Here is a 15,165-nt window from a genome sequence, read left to right as displayed (position 1 = left end):
CTTCACTCCTCCTCAGGAACACATAAACGTCCTGCAAAAATACTAAAACTCCTTGAAGTTTCTCACATTTTGTCAAACTACTGTTATGTATTATACAGGGACCTTTCCCCTTGAAGCCAGTAAATAAAACCAATTTCCTTCAGAAGTCATCCAGTAAGTTCCTCTTATAAAATTTAATTTCAGTGTAAATACATCTGTTTTGTGAAGGCCTCAGTCACTCAGCAGATCTGCCCTGTGGAGTAGAGTGGCCAGAAGAAAATCCATTTTGACAGAAAGCTAAAACGAGTCCCGTTTGTAGTGTTTCATAAGGAATTTATCAAACACCTCAAACTTCTGGCAGATTCTTCAGTGGGCAGAACTTGTTTGTATATAATCGGAACAGTTTTAAAAGAATACTTTTTTTCCAACCTCGGTGATATGCTGCTGACAAAATGCATTGAAGTTTGTGAATGCACAATTACAATATATGCAGCGAGATTAGAGGTAGGAATACTTTTACAAGGCTCACTGCCTCATAAACCTTTTCAAAGAAAAAGACAGCAACTTTTTATCCATTGCAATTATTTCTGGTTTTCTATCCTCATCCGGAGCTTCTTCCCAGCCCACTCCAGTGACAGCTCCAAACTCACTAGTGGAGCGCTGGTAGACATCAGGGGGCATCGCCATGGTAACGGGGTCGCTGCTGAGCGTCTCAATGGAGTACGGGCCAGGCAGTGTTACAGGTTTTTCTGCAATAAACAATGACCTTGTTGTGTGTGCTGCACAGGAATGCTGTAATGTCTGGGAATATTCCACCCAGAGCTGCAGAGAAAGAGAGGGAGAGGTAGGGAGGATAGACTCGGCCTGCAACAGCCTGACCAGTTTGTCTCCGGAGTAAAGCGCCGGACAAATTCACTTAGTCACTTTTATTAAACACTTACAGAAAGAAAACTATTATTGGCTGAGGGAATTGGCTGTTAGGGACTGTCCACAAAGAAAAATGTGGACGTGTTTAATCTAGCCCCCAACACCAGTCTGTATTCGGCGTCTTGAAAGATTAATGGCTGTCAGTGTAGAACATTGTGAGCTGAAAAACAGCAGTAAGGAGACTGTAGCTCCCAACAATCAGCAGCAAGTGTGTTTTTTTTTCTCGTTTTTTTTTTTAATCCTCCTCCTCTTTCTCTCTTCCGCTGCCTCTGCTCCTTTGGGGCAGTGTAACAGTATTAGCTTAGGGCCGGGGCCCAAATAGGCAGGCAAGCAAGCAAGCAGGCAGTCCTGGTTACGTATATGAGGGATGAGCTTGGCTCCTGCTCTCCTGGCAGCTTCACAGCTGTGGCGCTCTTCTACATATATGGGGCAGCTGCGGGCCCAGCTGTCGCACGGTGTGAATCACACGACAGCAGTGCTGGAAATAGAGACGGCCCAGTAATCTTAGCCCTGCTCCGGCTTCACGTTACCCCCCCTCCGCTGCCCTCCCGGCCCTTCCCGTCGATCCTCTGCACTCACCGCAGGACCAGACCGAGGGCCCACACAAGACATGCAAGCTGCATGCGTGCTCACTCACCAGCAGTCTGGTTCCTTTTACGGACACTTCAGTCCATCTGTTTCTGCAGGACCACCCCTCTCTCTGGGCCGGTGCACTTTTTGTGTCCTTGTCCAATTCGTTTAATCCACCCTTATCTTTTTACCAAAGTTTCTAATATTAGGTATGAAATTTGTAGCATCATGCTGCTGAGGGTGTGGGAGAACACTGTTCTCGTTGTCTTGATTTAACATTCAACATCCGCCTGGCGAGGTAGAATCCAGTACATGTCCCCAGACACCCTGGAACAACTCCACTCTGCAGAGCGTTAGTCATGCAACAGGTTACACTGTTCACCAAGCACAACACCAGAGGAGTTTCTAATTAGGAAATGTCACAAAAAATCATCTTATGAGAAGAATATGATTAAATATTTCCCTCTCTGCGACTCCAGCTGTGTTTAATCGAACAGTTTGGTATCGTTTGTTCATGTGAAAGACTTAATTCCTCTGCTTGTTGATCTGTATGTGTTTGTGTATGTGTGGAAGGGGTAGAGGTGATTAAATATGCAAGGCTCCAGGGGAAACTCTATACTTGCTCCTAATGTGAGATGTGAGTCAGTGTTGGCTGGAGCAGCCTGAAAACTTCTGACCAGAGGGGGGAGAAGGTGATGTCGGTGGGGGTTGGTTGGGACGTCCAAACGCAGACGTCCAGAATCAGACACTGTCGTTGCAGAAGTGTTTCGTCAACTTTTGTGTGCATACATTTTCACCACTTTTCTTTTCCAGTTACGTTTAGGATTGCAGCTTGTGCTCTGCATATTCTCTTTTTTTTTTTTTTTAAATCAGTCTGATTAACATTATAGATCCAGATGTCGTCTTATCACCTATATATATGGTTCTCTTTTTCCTGTTTGTTCATCAGGAGTAGCTACAATGGCTTTTGCTGTCAAAAATTGCCTTTAAATGTTTTTATCTGCATTTAAAGCAATATAAGGGCGTATTATGCTTTAAGTTTTGCACTTTGAAATATATTTTAGGTCCATAATGTCTTTAGATGTCTAAAAATATGAAAAAATAAGAAGTACAACACTTCTGATTTAGATCTGTTCTCAACAACTGTATTTTAAATCCTCCCCCTCTCCAAGGTCCTAGAAGACAATGACTACGGCCGCGCTGTGGACTGGTGGGGTCTGGGCGTGGTGATGTATGAGATGATGTGTGGCCGGCTGCCGTTTTACAACCAGGATCACGAGAGGCTGTTTGAGCTCATCCTCATGGAAGACATCCGTTTTCCTCGGACTCTCGGCCCTGAGGCGCGCTCGCTGCTCTCCGGTCTCCTTAAGAAGGACCCAATGCAAAGGTCAGTCTGTTCCCTCAGTCAGGTCTCATTTCTAGCTTTTATTTATCTTTACAGTCGCTTGCTTTTAAAGTGTGGCATTAAAGTCCTTGTTTTTGGGTTTCCAGGTTAGGCGGAGGGCCTGATGATGCCAAGGAAATCATGCAGCACAAATTCTTTGCTGGGATTAATTGGCAAGATGTCTATGAAAAGAAGGTGGGGTTCTGAAATATTTATTTTGCCTGCGATTTATATAAAGCAGAATTGCAGACACTGTCGGAGTGACAACTGTTCTTACGGCGATAAATGGCTGTTGATGTAAGCATGTCTCCTCTCTAACAGCTTGTCCCGCCGTTTAAGCCCCAAGTTACCTCAGAGACGGACACAAGATATTTTGACGAAGAGTTCACAGGACAAACCATCACCATCACGCCACCCGGACAAGGTAGCATCACTTTCTCATGTGAATGACCGTGCTAACAACTTACAAACAGTTCCACTCAATATGTCCAATATGTCACAAAGCCTAGCCACAATTTTTTAATCTTTCCACATAATTATCTGCTGTATTTAACGGGGCTTGAGTTACCTTTTTCTAAATATGACTGAGAGCTTTACCCGGCTTCATTAGGTACAGTGTGCCCTCTTCAGGACATGCAACACTATTAAAATAGACCTCTGAAAAACATTAAAGTCAGCAGGGAGCTGAGCACTTTGAATGACAATGGTCATTTGGGGCAAATTTTGCAAAATTAAAGAAAAAATAATAATCAAAATATTAATAAAAAGATAAGTGGATGGATGGATGGATAAGGTTAAGTGTTGTCTACCAATTTTCAATCCAGATTTGAGTTTCTGTTAAAAGGCACTGGGCTTGGACAAAAAACATTCTGCAGATTTCATGCTTTCTAAACTTTTCTGTTTTTTGTCACATTAGAAGTCCAAATTCCAATTTTTAATATGTTTTTTGAGATATCAGGAAAAATCAAGACAAAGTAGAACTGAAAGGATACCATTTGTGTTGTACGAATACAAGTGTGTATTGCAGCTATATTTAAGTCTTCATGATTCTGTTTATCAATATTCTCTAACAAACATCTGGAGCCTTACCAGAACAGCTGGATTTATAACAAATAAATTACACCAAAGTGGATTCTGTTTACTAATTAGGTGGCTTCTGAAGGTAATTATTGTACTGGATATTATTTAGGGGAATCGGGGTACAGGGTGCACAACCTAGTGTTGATTCATTACATAAAATCCCATTAATATACTAAAATTTTAAAGTTGAAAAATGTGTTACCTTGTCAGACAAATTGTATCTTTAACAAGAACAAACGGATTGTTTTTTTGTTTTTGTTTTTTTTTTATCCCCAGATGACAGCATGGAGTCTTTCGACAGTGAGCGACGACCCCACTTCCCACAGTTCTCCTACTCTGCCAGTGGGACAGCCTAATATGCAAATCTCAAACATTCCTCCAGTCCCACCGTCATTCCCTCTCTCCATCCGACTGCACTCTCAAAAGGCCCCAGCCTGCTCAGCCTCATCCTCCCCCAGCATTGTCTGCACAAGCCCCCCGTCGGATGTCTCAGTCTGCGAGCCGTTGTTGTTGTTGTTTTACAGGATGGAGGAAGTGCGAGACAAAAACAAAGATAAACGTGCTTGTTCTTGGTGGCCTTTGAAGACTGACCATGGAGATAACACTACCCTGCATTTCCTGGTTGTTATGCTGTATACAGAGCAGGCATCCGTACTCCATAATGAACGGGGAAATGTAGCTATGCACAAATTGGGCTACTCCCATAACTCAATGTTTTTTTTCTTCAGTTTTTTGTTTTTTTAAGGGGTTGTTTATATTCAATAAAACATCAACCATTTCAAATAGGTTTTAGGCATGCTGTGGACCAAAAACACCATGTAAAGCAGAGAGTGTGTTGTTTGTTGAGTGGGTGATTTATTCATGTTTTTCGAGTCTTTTCAGACATTTTTGGCCTCATAAAGTGAATGTACCGTATCAAATAAAGTTAATCTTCCTTCATACCGATGTGTTGTAACACATGTCTAATTCTCCTAAGACTGAAAAGTCCTCTTCGCTTTAAGCTACCCTCGATACAAAACTGAAACCGATCTGTTGTATTACCATTTCACACATTGATATGTCTGAGGAATCAGCAGTGCAATCTAGTCTAACGTAACACCAGATCGAGTGCTCATTCGGTTCCTTTTAAGAATTGTTTGCACGTCACTCAGATCCACTGTTTCCTGTTCAGGCTAATAAAAAAGCATCTCCACTCCTGAAGTCGGTGCTTACACTTCCTGGTGCCTTTTTATGTGGATGCTCCTTCTTCTCTGAGCTCATCTTTTCTCCTTTGGGTTTTTCCTCTGTATACAGTACACTATTGGGTGCTATATTCCACCTGGTGCATATGCTGCAGCCTCAGTGAGGTCACTTCAACATAATACACTTCTTTAGGAAAACTTTGCAAGCAAACTAGGCTTCAGGGGAAACAGGTGATCTTTCATTTGCTTCTTTAGGGGACTTCCACCCCTCTCACTAGCTTCTGAGTTATTTATGAGACCAATGTGGATGAAAAGGAGTTTCACTGTGCCAATGATATGCACTTTGTGGCCCAAAAATGATTGTATTAGGACCGCCTCTGTATTTGGCTGGTAAAGACTAAATTAGCTTCCTTTTGTAAGATGAATTTGTGTGTTGTGGATACGTTTGAAACGAGACGCGTTGGTTTGAATCATTTCTTGTGCTGAGGCTAAAACCGATGCTCTTCTTTCAGAAGTTTCCGGAAGCTCTTCAGTATTTTTAGAACGACAGATAATCATTATCAAAAGTGCATATTTTCATTGAATGTAATGGGGTTTTTTTTTATATTGTTTCCTCTTCAATCGTTGGCAAACCTTTGTTCACTCTGAGTCTGTTTGTTACTTATTCCTATGCACACTCCCGTCTTGACTGTCACCTTCTGAAAATAGGGGGGAAAAAAAATAATAATTTTATATTTTTTACTTCAAACTTTTTTTGTACCTGCCCCTCCTGTATTCCTGTGACCGAGGACACCAGCTTTAGTAAACAAATAATATAAACTTTGTACACTGTTTTTACATGTTTTCTTCTCAATTGATGAAATAAAAGGTCTTATCAACTGATTGACTCATTTCTCTTAAGATTACATTCAAAGAAATCCAGATGGCAAAACGCACAAACGTGTTGATGAAATCTTGGGCTGAACGCCTTTTTTAGTGCTTGATTTCGTTATTGGCGGTTATCTGTATTTGTGACATGTTTTTCCAAAATGTTTTCTATTTGTTTCCTTTATTTTTTTTTAATTGATATCCATATAAAATTATATTAAAAATGTTAGAGGGAAAAACAAAATTAAATGTTTTGTAACTAATTTAAGAATCTAGTCATTGTGGACGATGCTGTGGGCAGTCATTATCTCAGATAGCAGCCAGTCTGGAAATAAGTCTATAGAAGTCTGTGACTGAAGACTGTTGCAGTATGACCGTCTCATGAATGCTCTGGTGTGCTGTCTGCTCTTATTTCTGGGCACCACAGGTGATATTTCACAGTAACATCCTGAATAACATCACTTGTCGCCAAGAACTGCTAATCCACCTCATTTGCTTTTCCTGCTCCACTTTAATCATATTTCTATGACCTCCACAAGCACGGAGAATATGTTCATTCACACCCTCCATAAAGACTGCAAGGGTCACAGAATCAAAGGTTGAAGTGTGATGTCACAGTAGTGATGATTTGAGGAGCCATGTAAAACTACAGTGGTGTTGGTCCTCTGTGTTTTATCAAACCTAAAACATATCCATCTATCTGGAAATCTTACAATATTTCATGCTTACATCTTCTGACAAGCTTCATGAAGATGGCACCTGTCCACACTTTCAAAAGTGTCAGTACTTGTTTGAACAATCTTGGTATAGACCTATGTACTTGATGCTGATCTATAACGTCTTTAGAGAACTGTCAAGAGGAAGATGAGACACCAATAAAGCAACCTGTTTTTCCTGAATGTGTCATAGTGCTGAATAGGTGAACTAATTCACCATAAAGAGTGAATTAGTGCACTAAATGTGAACTGACTAAGTATTGACTGCAGATATTGTGAAATACACTTCCATACTTTTTTGCCAAAAGACATTTTTATATTGTAAAGATGAGTATGATTAAAATTTTCTGAGGTACTGAATTTTGTTTGTATTAACTGCAGGCCATAATTATCTAAATCACCACAGATAAATGCATCAAATATGGAATCTATGTAAAAAGAGTTCCATTTTTTGATTTGAGTAACTAAAGTGATTAATCTCATTTACTAAAACACATTGTAAGGCCAAGTTGCAGCTGGATCAGGAGGCTGAACTCTACCGTTTTAACTGTAAAAAATAATTTACACGGGAATTTAGCTTGTCTAAAACATCCTGTGAACGTGAATTATGACCAAGAGTGAGAAAAGTGTTCGAACACACAGCGTCTTTATGTGTGTATGGCAGCTCGTGTCCAAGTCCAGGGTTTTGCAGCTGGTCTGAGACAAGGAGAGATGCTCTGTTCCCCTGGGGGCGCCTTGGGCAGATGGTAAAGTCTCTGGAGCAGATGTTGACAGCCAGAGCTCACAGTCTGCTGTTTTGGCCAGCTGCAATGCACAGCAACATTACAAGCTGAGGCAAAAGGTTTGGACCCGGTATGACACTCACCTCGCCTGGCTTTTTTTGGCTGGGCTGGTCCTGAACGCAGCACAAAACTGAGACGTTGCTTTTGGCACAGACCTCACCTGAACTGTGATGTCACTTATAGCACACACAGTGTGTATTATACCACTGTGTGTATATTCTGCACTCTGTGTATATTATACCACTATAAACTCAAGTGGTATAACATTAAGGGCAAATGCTGGATATCTCCTGTATTTTTTTACATAACATTCAGACATTGAGTCTCTGAAATCTGGGTGTTGTTCCTGGCAGCTCAGTGTCACTTCAGAGACATTCCTGGCCGCTGCTTTGAAATTACTTTTCCCCATTTCAAGAAGGTTGCTAAGCTCAGACTGCTGCGGGCTGAACTGGGGAAGACTACCGGGACTCACTTGTAGTTTTGCTTTGACTTCCCAGTTGCACTTTACCAGTTATTACACATCATCTTTACGACTTTAGATTGTGCATAATTAAAACTTCTAACTGGTACAAATTTAATATCCCACTTCACTCCAGTTTTGATGTAAAAGTATTCATGCCCTCCCCCCACTGCCCCCCACAATTGTCAACCAAACCTGCAAAACAGGGGTACGTTTGACCTTTCTTCACTTTTGGACATTTAAGATTTTTGATTGAAAAAGAAACAGAAATCCACCCATCACTTTCCTTCCATTTCTCAATTTTGCATCTCTTTGCTTTGGTCATATAAAAATTTTCAATACATTCCATTAAAATGTGTGGTTACAACATGACAAATTGCAAAATAAACTCAAGTGGTATAATATTAAGGAAAAATGCTGGATATCTTTAAGCAACCCAAAACTTACGCTTGACACTTTTATCCCAAGGTCAAAAGTTAATCTTGTCACTCCAATAATACTGATCAATTCTTCCAGTCTGTTGCACCTTAGGGATTTCTTCCTAAGGTTGCCAGTTTGCATAGCTTGTGCTGCTGAAGTAGACAAACCTTGAGTTAGACATTTTGCTTTGATGTTGCCTACTATTATTTTGTCTAAAAATGCCAATTTTTGTCTAATATGCTGACTTTATTCTCCATTTTCAAATAATTGCAACAATTGTATATGTTTTTAATCATTTAATCATTTTCTTTCGTTGTTTTTGAAGTGAAGCACTTTGGGATTCTTGTCTGTGAAAAGTGCTACATCAATAAACTCTATGGTGTACTTACTTGTTTCATATTAATCACTAGGAGGGTTGCAAAAAGGCAGAATACGTTGTAGATTTAAAAACAAAGAAAATGCCAAACCAAAGATACCATGACACTGCTGCTATTTAACTCAGTGTTAATGTACTGAAGCCTACTTTTGCTAATTGACTGTTGTGCACTTAAATTCCTGATGTTGCAACAGTGAATGTGCGTGATCAGCTGCAGGCCAGGAGCTGGTTCAGTGTCTTTCATAAACACCTCAGCAGGATGGCTGCAGCTTCACAAGGCCTGGCAGTGCACTCCACAACAAGCTCAAAATTCATTGAACAAAAGATGTGCTTCGAAGAAAATATGCTATCCTTAAACAGAAGGCATTAGTTCATAGAAAAACTAATGGATTTGTAAAACAATAGGTTTTGCTATGTGAGCGTGGGGAGTTATCTGCTCAAGATAAAGCATTAAAAAACCGGTCTGATGAACTTCATATACAGACCCCCTTCTTTATGCCAAAGATAAGATTGATGTGAACATTAAACCAAGCAGAACAACAGTTATTGGCGTTTACTTTAATGCTGGATAAATCAATTTATACTTAGTTGGCAAATCCAACAAAATGAAGAAACACATTCTTATGTATATTGGTTAAAGGTATCAGTGAAGAATCGTGATTAGCAACAATCCATTTACAATCCAACAAATACGTGCTGATCGCCTATTGGTGATTTTTTATTCATTGGGACTACAGCTCCATCTAGCGGCCTCAAGACTGCCGAGGGAAAGCAGTCTCTTAACCCTGATCTACTCAAAATTAAGTTTCAATTTTATCTGAGATAAACCAATTTATCTCAGACAAAAAACAAACAAACAAACAAACAAAAAAAGATTAAGCTTGTGGCTTTTAATACTTGTACTGTGAGTTTATTTTAGACCATGATTAAATTACTAAATTTTCAGTTCAATCAAAGTATTCTTTGATTCTGCAAATTCCTTTACAGCCCTGCAAAAAAAAAAAGAGAGACAAATTTCACAATATCTTAGGCTGTTGTTAATCATATTGAACATTTCCCCATACTTTAAATCAGAATTTAGGTAAAAACACAAAAAAAGTGCTCTTGGCAAGTCCGTAGATCGTCTATCGTAGCTATGCCTCACTAAGTGGGATTTCAGAGTTTCTTCTTCTGATTACCACCCAATGGTATTTCAATTTATTTCATTTATTTATATTTGTTTGTTTGTTTGTTTGTTTGTTTTTCTTTGGGGGAGTGGGGTTGGGATGAGGCTTCTGTCATTCTAATCTGAAATAAGTAAGTGATTATATAAATGTATCCATTTCTGTAAAGATTTAAATGACCAATTAATAATAAATTTGTGATATTTGTAATATTTTCAAATGTTTTTCAATAAATAAAGTTACTGAAATTCGTTTTGGCATAGGTGATTTCACGCGTTGTCTTCATTTTTTTCCAAATATACATTTTGAATTTATGTGTTAACATTGATACATTATAATTTTTGCACTGTCAACAATGGCACCAATTTTGGCCCTTTGTTGTTGTAGTTCATAATATGACATTTAATCCCCTAACTTTAAATTTCCAAAACTCTGACTTTAAAAGTGGAAATGATAAATTTGAATTCCAATCTTATGACTACAAATGCCATTAGTAGAGCAAGTTAAAAGTTTAAATCTCAGAATTATGACTTTGAAATCTATGACTTTGAATTTCAATACTATTACTAAAATTCAAAACTTAATCTTAAATACTATTATTTTAAAATTTTAATTTGTAACTTCTTTAAATCCCATTATAACTTAAAACCTAGGCTGTATCTCCAAACTATGTAATCAGAACTCATAATTAATTTGAATCAAATAATTTTGATTCTGAATGCCATATAATACTGAAAGGCAAATCTAGAATTTCAAGTGTGAGACTGAATCTCATCTTCATAAGTTTCAAAAACATTTACAATTTGATTCTTTCTAATGGCGGAAATATTCTCCCTTAAATTGGTATCACACTCAAGTGGAAACGTTTTGACACCTTAACAAGGCGTTCACAGGGGGCGTGGCTATTCGTTTTGCTGCGCTCGGAATTCAGTCAGAGTAAGACCTCTGTCTAATTCTCTCCTCTCAGATTAAACCCGTTTGATGGGACGTTGTCGTCACCGTGTCGGGACTAGAGGCTGGAGGCGTTTGGAGGAGAGTTTAGTTCCGTTGTCATTCCCAAAAGGAGGAAGAGGGTGTGTTAGACATTACCTGGCTCGAGTAGTCACCTGTTGGTTTCATGTCGGCCGTCGAGTTTCATTGACGTTACGACGTTAAAACACTGGCTTCACTAAGGCGTAAAACAGAAAAGGCGTTTAAGGTGAGTATGTACTCCTGTTGGGAACAAATCATTGGAGAGAAAGCTTGTTGCGGTCTAAAGAAGTTGACAAACGTTAGCTAAACAATACCAGCAACGAACACTAGCTAGGGACATTTCAAACAGCTGGGTTGTCTCTTACGGGAAAATAAACAAGTTTACTTGAAAATATAAATATTTACGGGTAATTTTGTCAGTAATATTTAGCTTAGTAATGTTACAGGAAGTAAAGTCTCCACTGAAAGTTTTAAGTTGTTAGCTAACGTTCATAGATTGACATTCAATTGGCATGTTTACTAGCGTGTTGTAAGTTAAAATGTATTTATATCTCAGTTGATTAGATTAAATCCTATTTTGAAATGTGTTAACTTTAAAATGTTATCAGTTTCTTAAATAATGTCTTTAAAAATATCTGCCACTAAGTGACTTGTGGCCATTATTGGATTGATTACTTAAGCTAAGGCGTGAGGTTAAGAGCTCTAATTCTGTGCTCATACTCCCTTGTTTTAAATAGGAAGAGGTGAAGTTATACAAACAAAAAAAAAACTTATATAAAAAAATAATGTGTTGTGTGTTTATCCAAAAGGAAATTGCTTTATCTCAAAAGGAAGCACCATATTAGATTAATTTGACATTAATCTCAGCCAAACCTTTTTCTGAAAAGATTTTCTTTATGATAACCTAAAACAATCCATTATTCATTGGTATATGGAGAAACAATCGCATATAATAAAACGTAAATGTAATAATACTCTTTGAATGATACCAACACCATGTTTGTAGATTTACAACAGTAGATGGTTTTAGTATTTTTAAAGAAGAAATTCTGGCTAATCGATGTTTTATTTACTTTTAAACCTGTACATAAAGTGATTCCAAGTCCCAGAAAAAACATTTAAATAATTATTTACACATTTTATTTTTTTTATTATTCAACCTTCAGCAGTCAGGCTCAGAAAGACACTGGAATTGGCAAATTTTCTGCTCAAAAGTAAAATCGTTCATGGTCAGTAAATGCATCAACTGACAGCATGTTTTATTTACTTTTCCCCCCAAGTTTAATAAAACTAAACTAAGGACTTTTTGATAGGTATGTAAGAACAGTGTTTCATCCTTAATTCCTTTACTTGTTTGATTCAGAAACAATTGCTGCAGACCTGCTGAGTGTAACATGTCTGTTACAAGAATATTAGATATATAGTTATTTTAGTTTGTTACATACTTATACAAATATAGAATAAATACCAACTAAATCTGGTAGTGGTTGACAAATGATATGGTTATTGTGCAGAATATTGTCCTTTTTTTTGTTTGCTATTCTGCTCTTTATTAAGACAAGTATACCAGGGTGGTATAAGCTACTTCATTAGTCAGGCTATCTGCTCAAGTAGTCAGCCTGCAGCTGGGAAGTTAACAGCTTGTTACCAACTTTTCACACCAGTTACCATAATATGAGTGAAAGGTGATTGGTAAATTATCCAAACAGATTAAGTACTTTCGATGTATTTAGGATAAGCCTGAATAAAAAAAATGATGGATGTGTTGTATGTTTTGTTTCCAGGATGCCAAAAAGATCCTGACACGTGGCCCCAACATGAGCGTCACATCATGGTTCCTGGTCAGCAGCTCGGGTACGCGCCACCGGCTGCCCCGGGAAATGATCTTTGTTGGCCGAGAAGAATGTGAGCTGATGTTGCAGGTGAGTCCAAATGCTGCTGTGACGTAAAGTTCAGTTGACAATCAGTGTTCAATATGTAAACCAAGGTTAAGAAATGTTCTGAGTCCTCTTTAGTAATGTCTGACTGTAAGCTCCCCTAGGCTCCCATTTGAAATGCAGCTATGTCATTCCTCTGTGTTGTTTTGCTCCACATTTTCCTTGTGGTCTTTGCATGATAATTTCCTTCTCAATCTGTATTTAGAGCATTAAAAAAGGAATGCACACTCCAAGGCAGTTTGTACAATTATTTGGTGTGTGGAACACAGAAATGCCCTGCTAAACCACAGAAGTTTCTTAGATTAAAATGTTACACTGATCCACGTTTAGGCTGTGTTGCAAGCAGAAACTCCCCCACAGCTTCTTACAGTGTACACCAATGCATGCCTTTTCTATTTCTCATTTGAAACTGACCTGATGCAACCAGTTTGTGGCCCAAATAGCTTAAAATCTATTGTTTTTTTGTGACTTTTCTGAAAGATGAGATTCCTGTTTTGCATGAAAAACAAAAATTCCCCTTATGTGAAGTCATTTTAAATGGCATTATTTCGGGCCGGGCTGTTTGATTTCTATCTGGATGGGCATTCCTTTCTAACAATAGTCCCGACATCTACTTTGTTTCCACTTCGGTGATGGGTCTATTATTTGTCAGTGTCAAGAATTCAGACTTTCTCATTCTGATAATGGGAGCAAAGTGAAGCTTTGAGCCATTGAGTTAATAATGTATTATTGGTATTATCACTAATCAGTGGTATTAGATAAACTAATCAGGAGTGCAAAGCAGCTGATAAACCCATCACTCTGAGCAGGACAGTGTTTACAAGCCACCTAAAAACTTTAAGACACCAACAGAAGCATCTGAACAGTTGTTCTCTGTGAGTCCAACATTATTTACAGCAAAACTGCCAACGATCCGTTTGAGGACAGCGCTAATTTGGCAAATTAATTTGACAATCGGTCACAGTTTTTCCTTTTTCTTTGACAGAGAGGCCCAGGATGCTAATGAGCAGAAAAAACTGTCAGATCAGCAATATGCTCAGTCTGTGTAAAATAAAGGGAGGCAGGTCTTTGCTCTGTTATTTGTAAAAATAGTTTGATACATGAGGAGGACCAACTTTAGATTTACTTTAGTTTTGCCACCAATTCTCAATTAGCTTGTCTTTACATGGGCCATTCTAACATTTGAATATACTTTGATCTACACCATTCCATTGTACCTCTGACTCTATGTGTTCACCTGTTTCTTTGCATCCTAGTTGACTTTAGCTGATGCTCTGACAAAATTTGGTCTCGAACAGGATTTTTATCTGTCCCTTAGTCCATACTGGAACCTAATTTAATAATATTTCTATTTATTAAATTAATGCACTGCTGACTGTCAGTAGGTGTACCATTCAGTATTGCTTTTAATCTATTTTCCTTTTGATGTTCCTAAATTATTAATTCAGGTACACACTTCTCAGTTTTTCCTCAATGTTTGGGCTACTACTTAAGTTGAACTTTGTTTCTTACTTTTCTCTTGCAGTCTCGCAGCGTGGACAAACAGCATGCTGTGATCAACTATGACCAAAACCGAGACGAGCACATGGTGAAGGACCTTGGCAGCTTGAATGGGGTGAGTTACTCCATCCAGAGCACCACAGATGCCACAAATGGCTGTTAGAGAAGTGAAAACCAGCAAACTGTCTTGTCCTGGAGCCAGGGCTTCATTGTTTGTGACTCTGTGCCCTTCTCCCGTTACTGCTGTGCTGCCACTACACTGCACCATTATCCCACTCAAATCCAGAGTTGGTCATTGGGAGAAACTCGTCATTGTTGTCACTGAGTGTTTCTTGTGATCTCAGTAACTGCAGGCGAAATGAATTGGAGCGGAACAGTGTGGAGACCTGTAACTGAAATCCACTAACCAGCATTTGGTCACGGAACAAAATCTGCTCTTTGTGCGCCGTGTTTTACTTGTTCCTCCAGGTTTTGGGATCTGAACAGAAACACTAGAATCCTTTTCTTCCGTGCTAACTTGAGACAGATGGAAAACCAAGAGAGATCTGTCAGTTGTGTCTTTATTTTCATCTCACCAGTATGGAAGTGTAGAGAGGGTTGCTGTTGCGTAATATAATCCCATCTCATAGTGGATTAATTCTAGTGAGAAAAAAAAAAAAAACACTTTCAGGACGAGATTGCATGGAACAAACAGGCAGTTCATCTGAGTTGTCACATATTCATTATAAAAATTATGTGTGTATATGATATATATATATACCTTATTTTCCGCACTATAAGGCACCCCTTCAATGATTGACCTATTTTAAAACTTTTTTCATATATAAGGCGCACCGCATTATAAGGCACAT

At 38.6% G+C, this 15,165-nt stretch overlaps 2 protein-coding genes across 6 annotated transcripts in view; both read left to right on the top strand.

Annotated features, from left to right (window-relative positions):
• akt1 (v-akt murine thymoma viral oncogene homolog 1) overlaps nucleotides 1–6,000 on the top strand; it is a 44,600-nt gene extending 38,600 nt beyond the window's left edge. For both annotated transcript variants that reach the window (XM_007549206.2, XM_016670136.1), the window contains 4 exons: nucleotides 2,649–2,863; nucleotides 2,968–3,055; nucleotides 3,182–3,284; nucleotides 4,217–6,000. In XM_007549206.2, coding sequence (XP_007549268.1) covers nucleotides 2,649–2,863; nucleotides 2,968–3,055; nucleotides 3,182–3,284; nucleotides 4,217–4,296 — 486 coding nt within the window. In that variant the 3' untranslated portion in view covers nucleotides 4,297–6,000. The remainder of the gene's footprint in view (nucleotides 1–2,648; nucleotides 2,864–2,967; nucleotides 3,056–3,181; nucleotides 3,285–4,216) is intronic.
• A 4,876-nt stretch (nucleotides 6,001–10,876) lies between these two features.
• Nucleotides 10,877–15,165, top strand: part of cep170ba (centrosomal protein 170Ba) — a 22,821-nt gene continuing 18,532 nt past the window's right edge. For all 4 annotated transcript variants that reach the window (XM_007549205.2, XM_016670071.1, XM_007549204.2 and 1 more), the window contains exons 1-3: nucleotides 10,877–11,103; nucleotides 12,662–12,799; nucleotides 14,340–14,429. In XM_007549205.2, the coding sequence (XP_007549267.1) occupies nucleotides 12,695–12,799; nucleotides 14,340–14,429 (195 nt within the window). In that variant the 5' untranslated portion in view covers nucleotides 10,877–11,103; nucleotides 12,662–12,694. The remainder of the gene's footprint in view (nucleotides 11,104–12,661; nucleotides 12,800–14,339; nucleotides 14,430–15,165) is intronic.

The sequence above is a fragment of the Poecilia formosa genome, unplaced genomic scaffold (genome assembly GCF_000485575.1).
Source record: "Poecilia formosa unplaced genomic scaffold, Poecilia_formosa-5.1.2 Scaffold30, whole genome shotgun sequence".
NCBI lineage: Eukaryota > Metazoa > Chordata > Actinopteri > Cyprinodontiformes > Poeciliidae > Poecilia > Poecilia formosa.
This window is presented reverse-complemented; position numbering and strand designations above follow the sequence as displayed.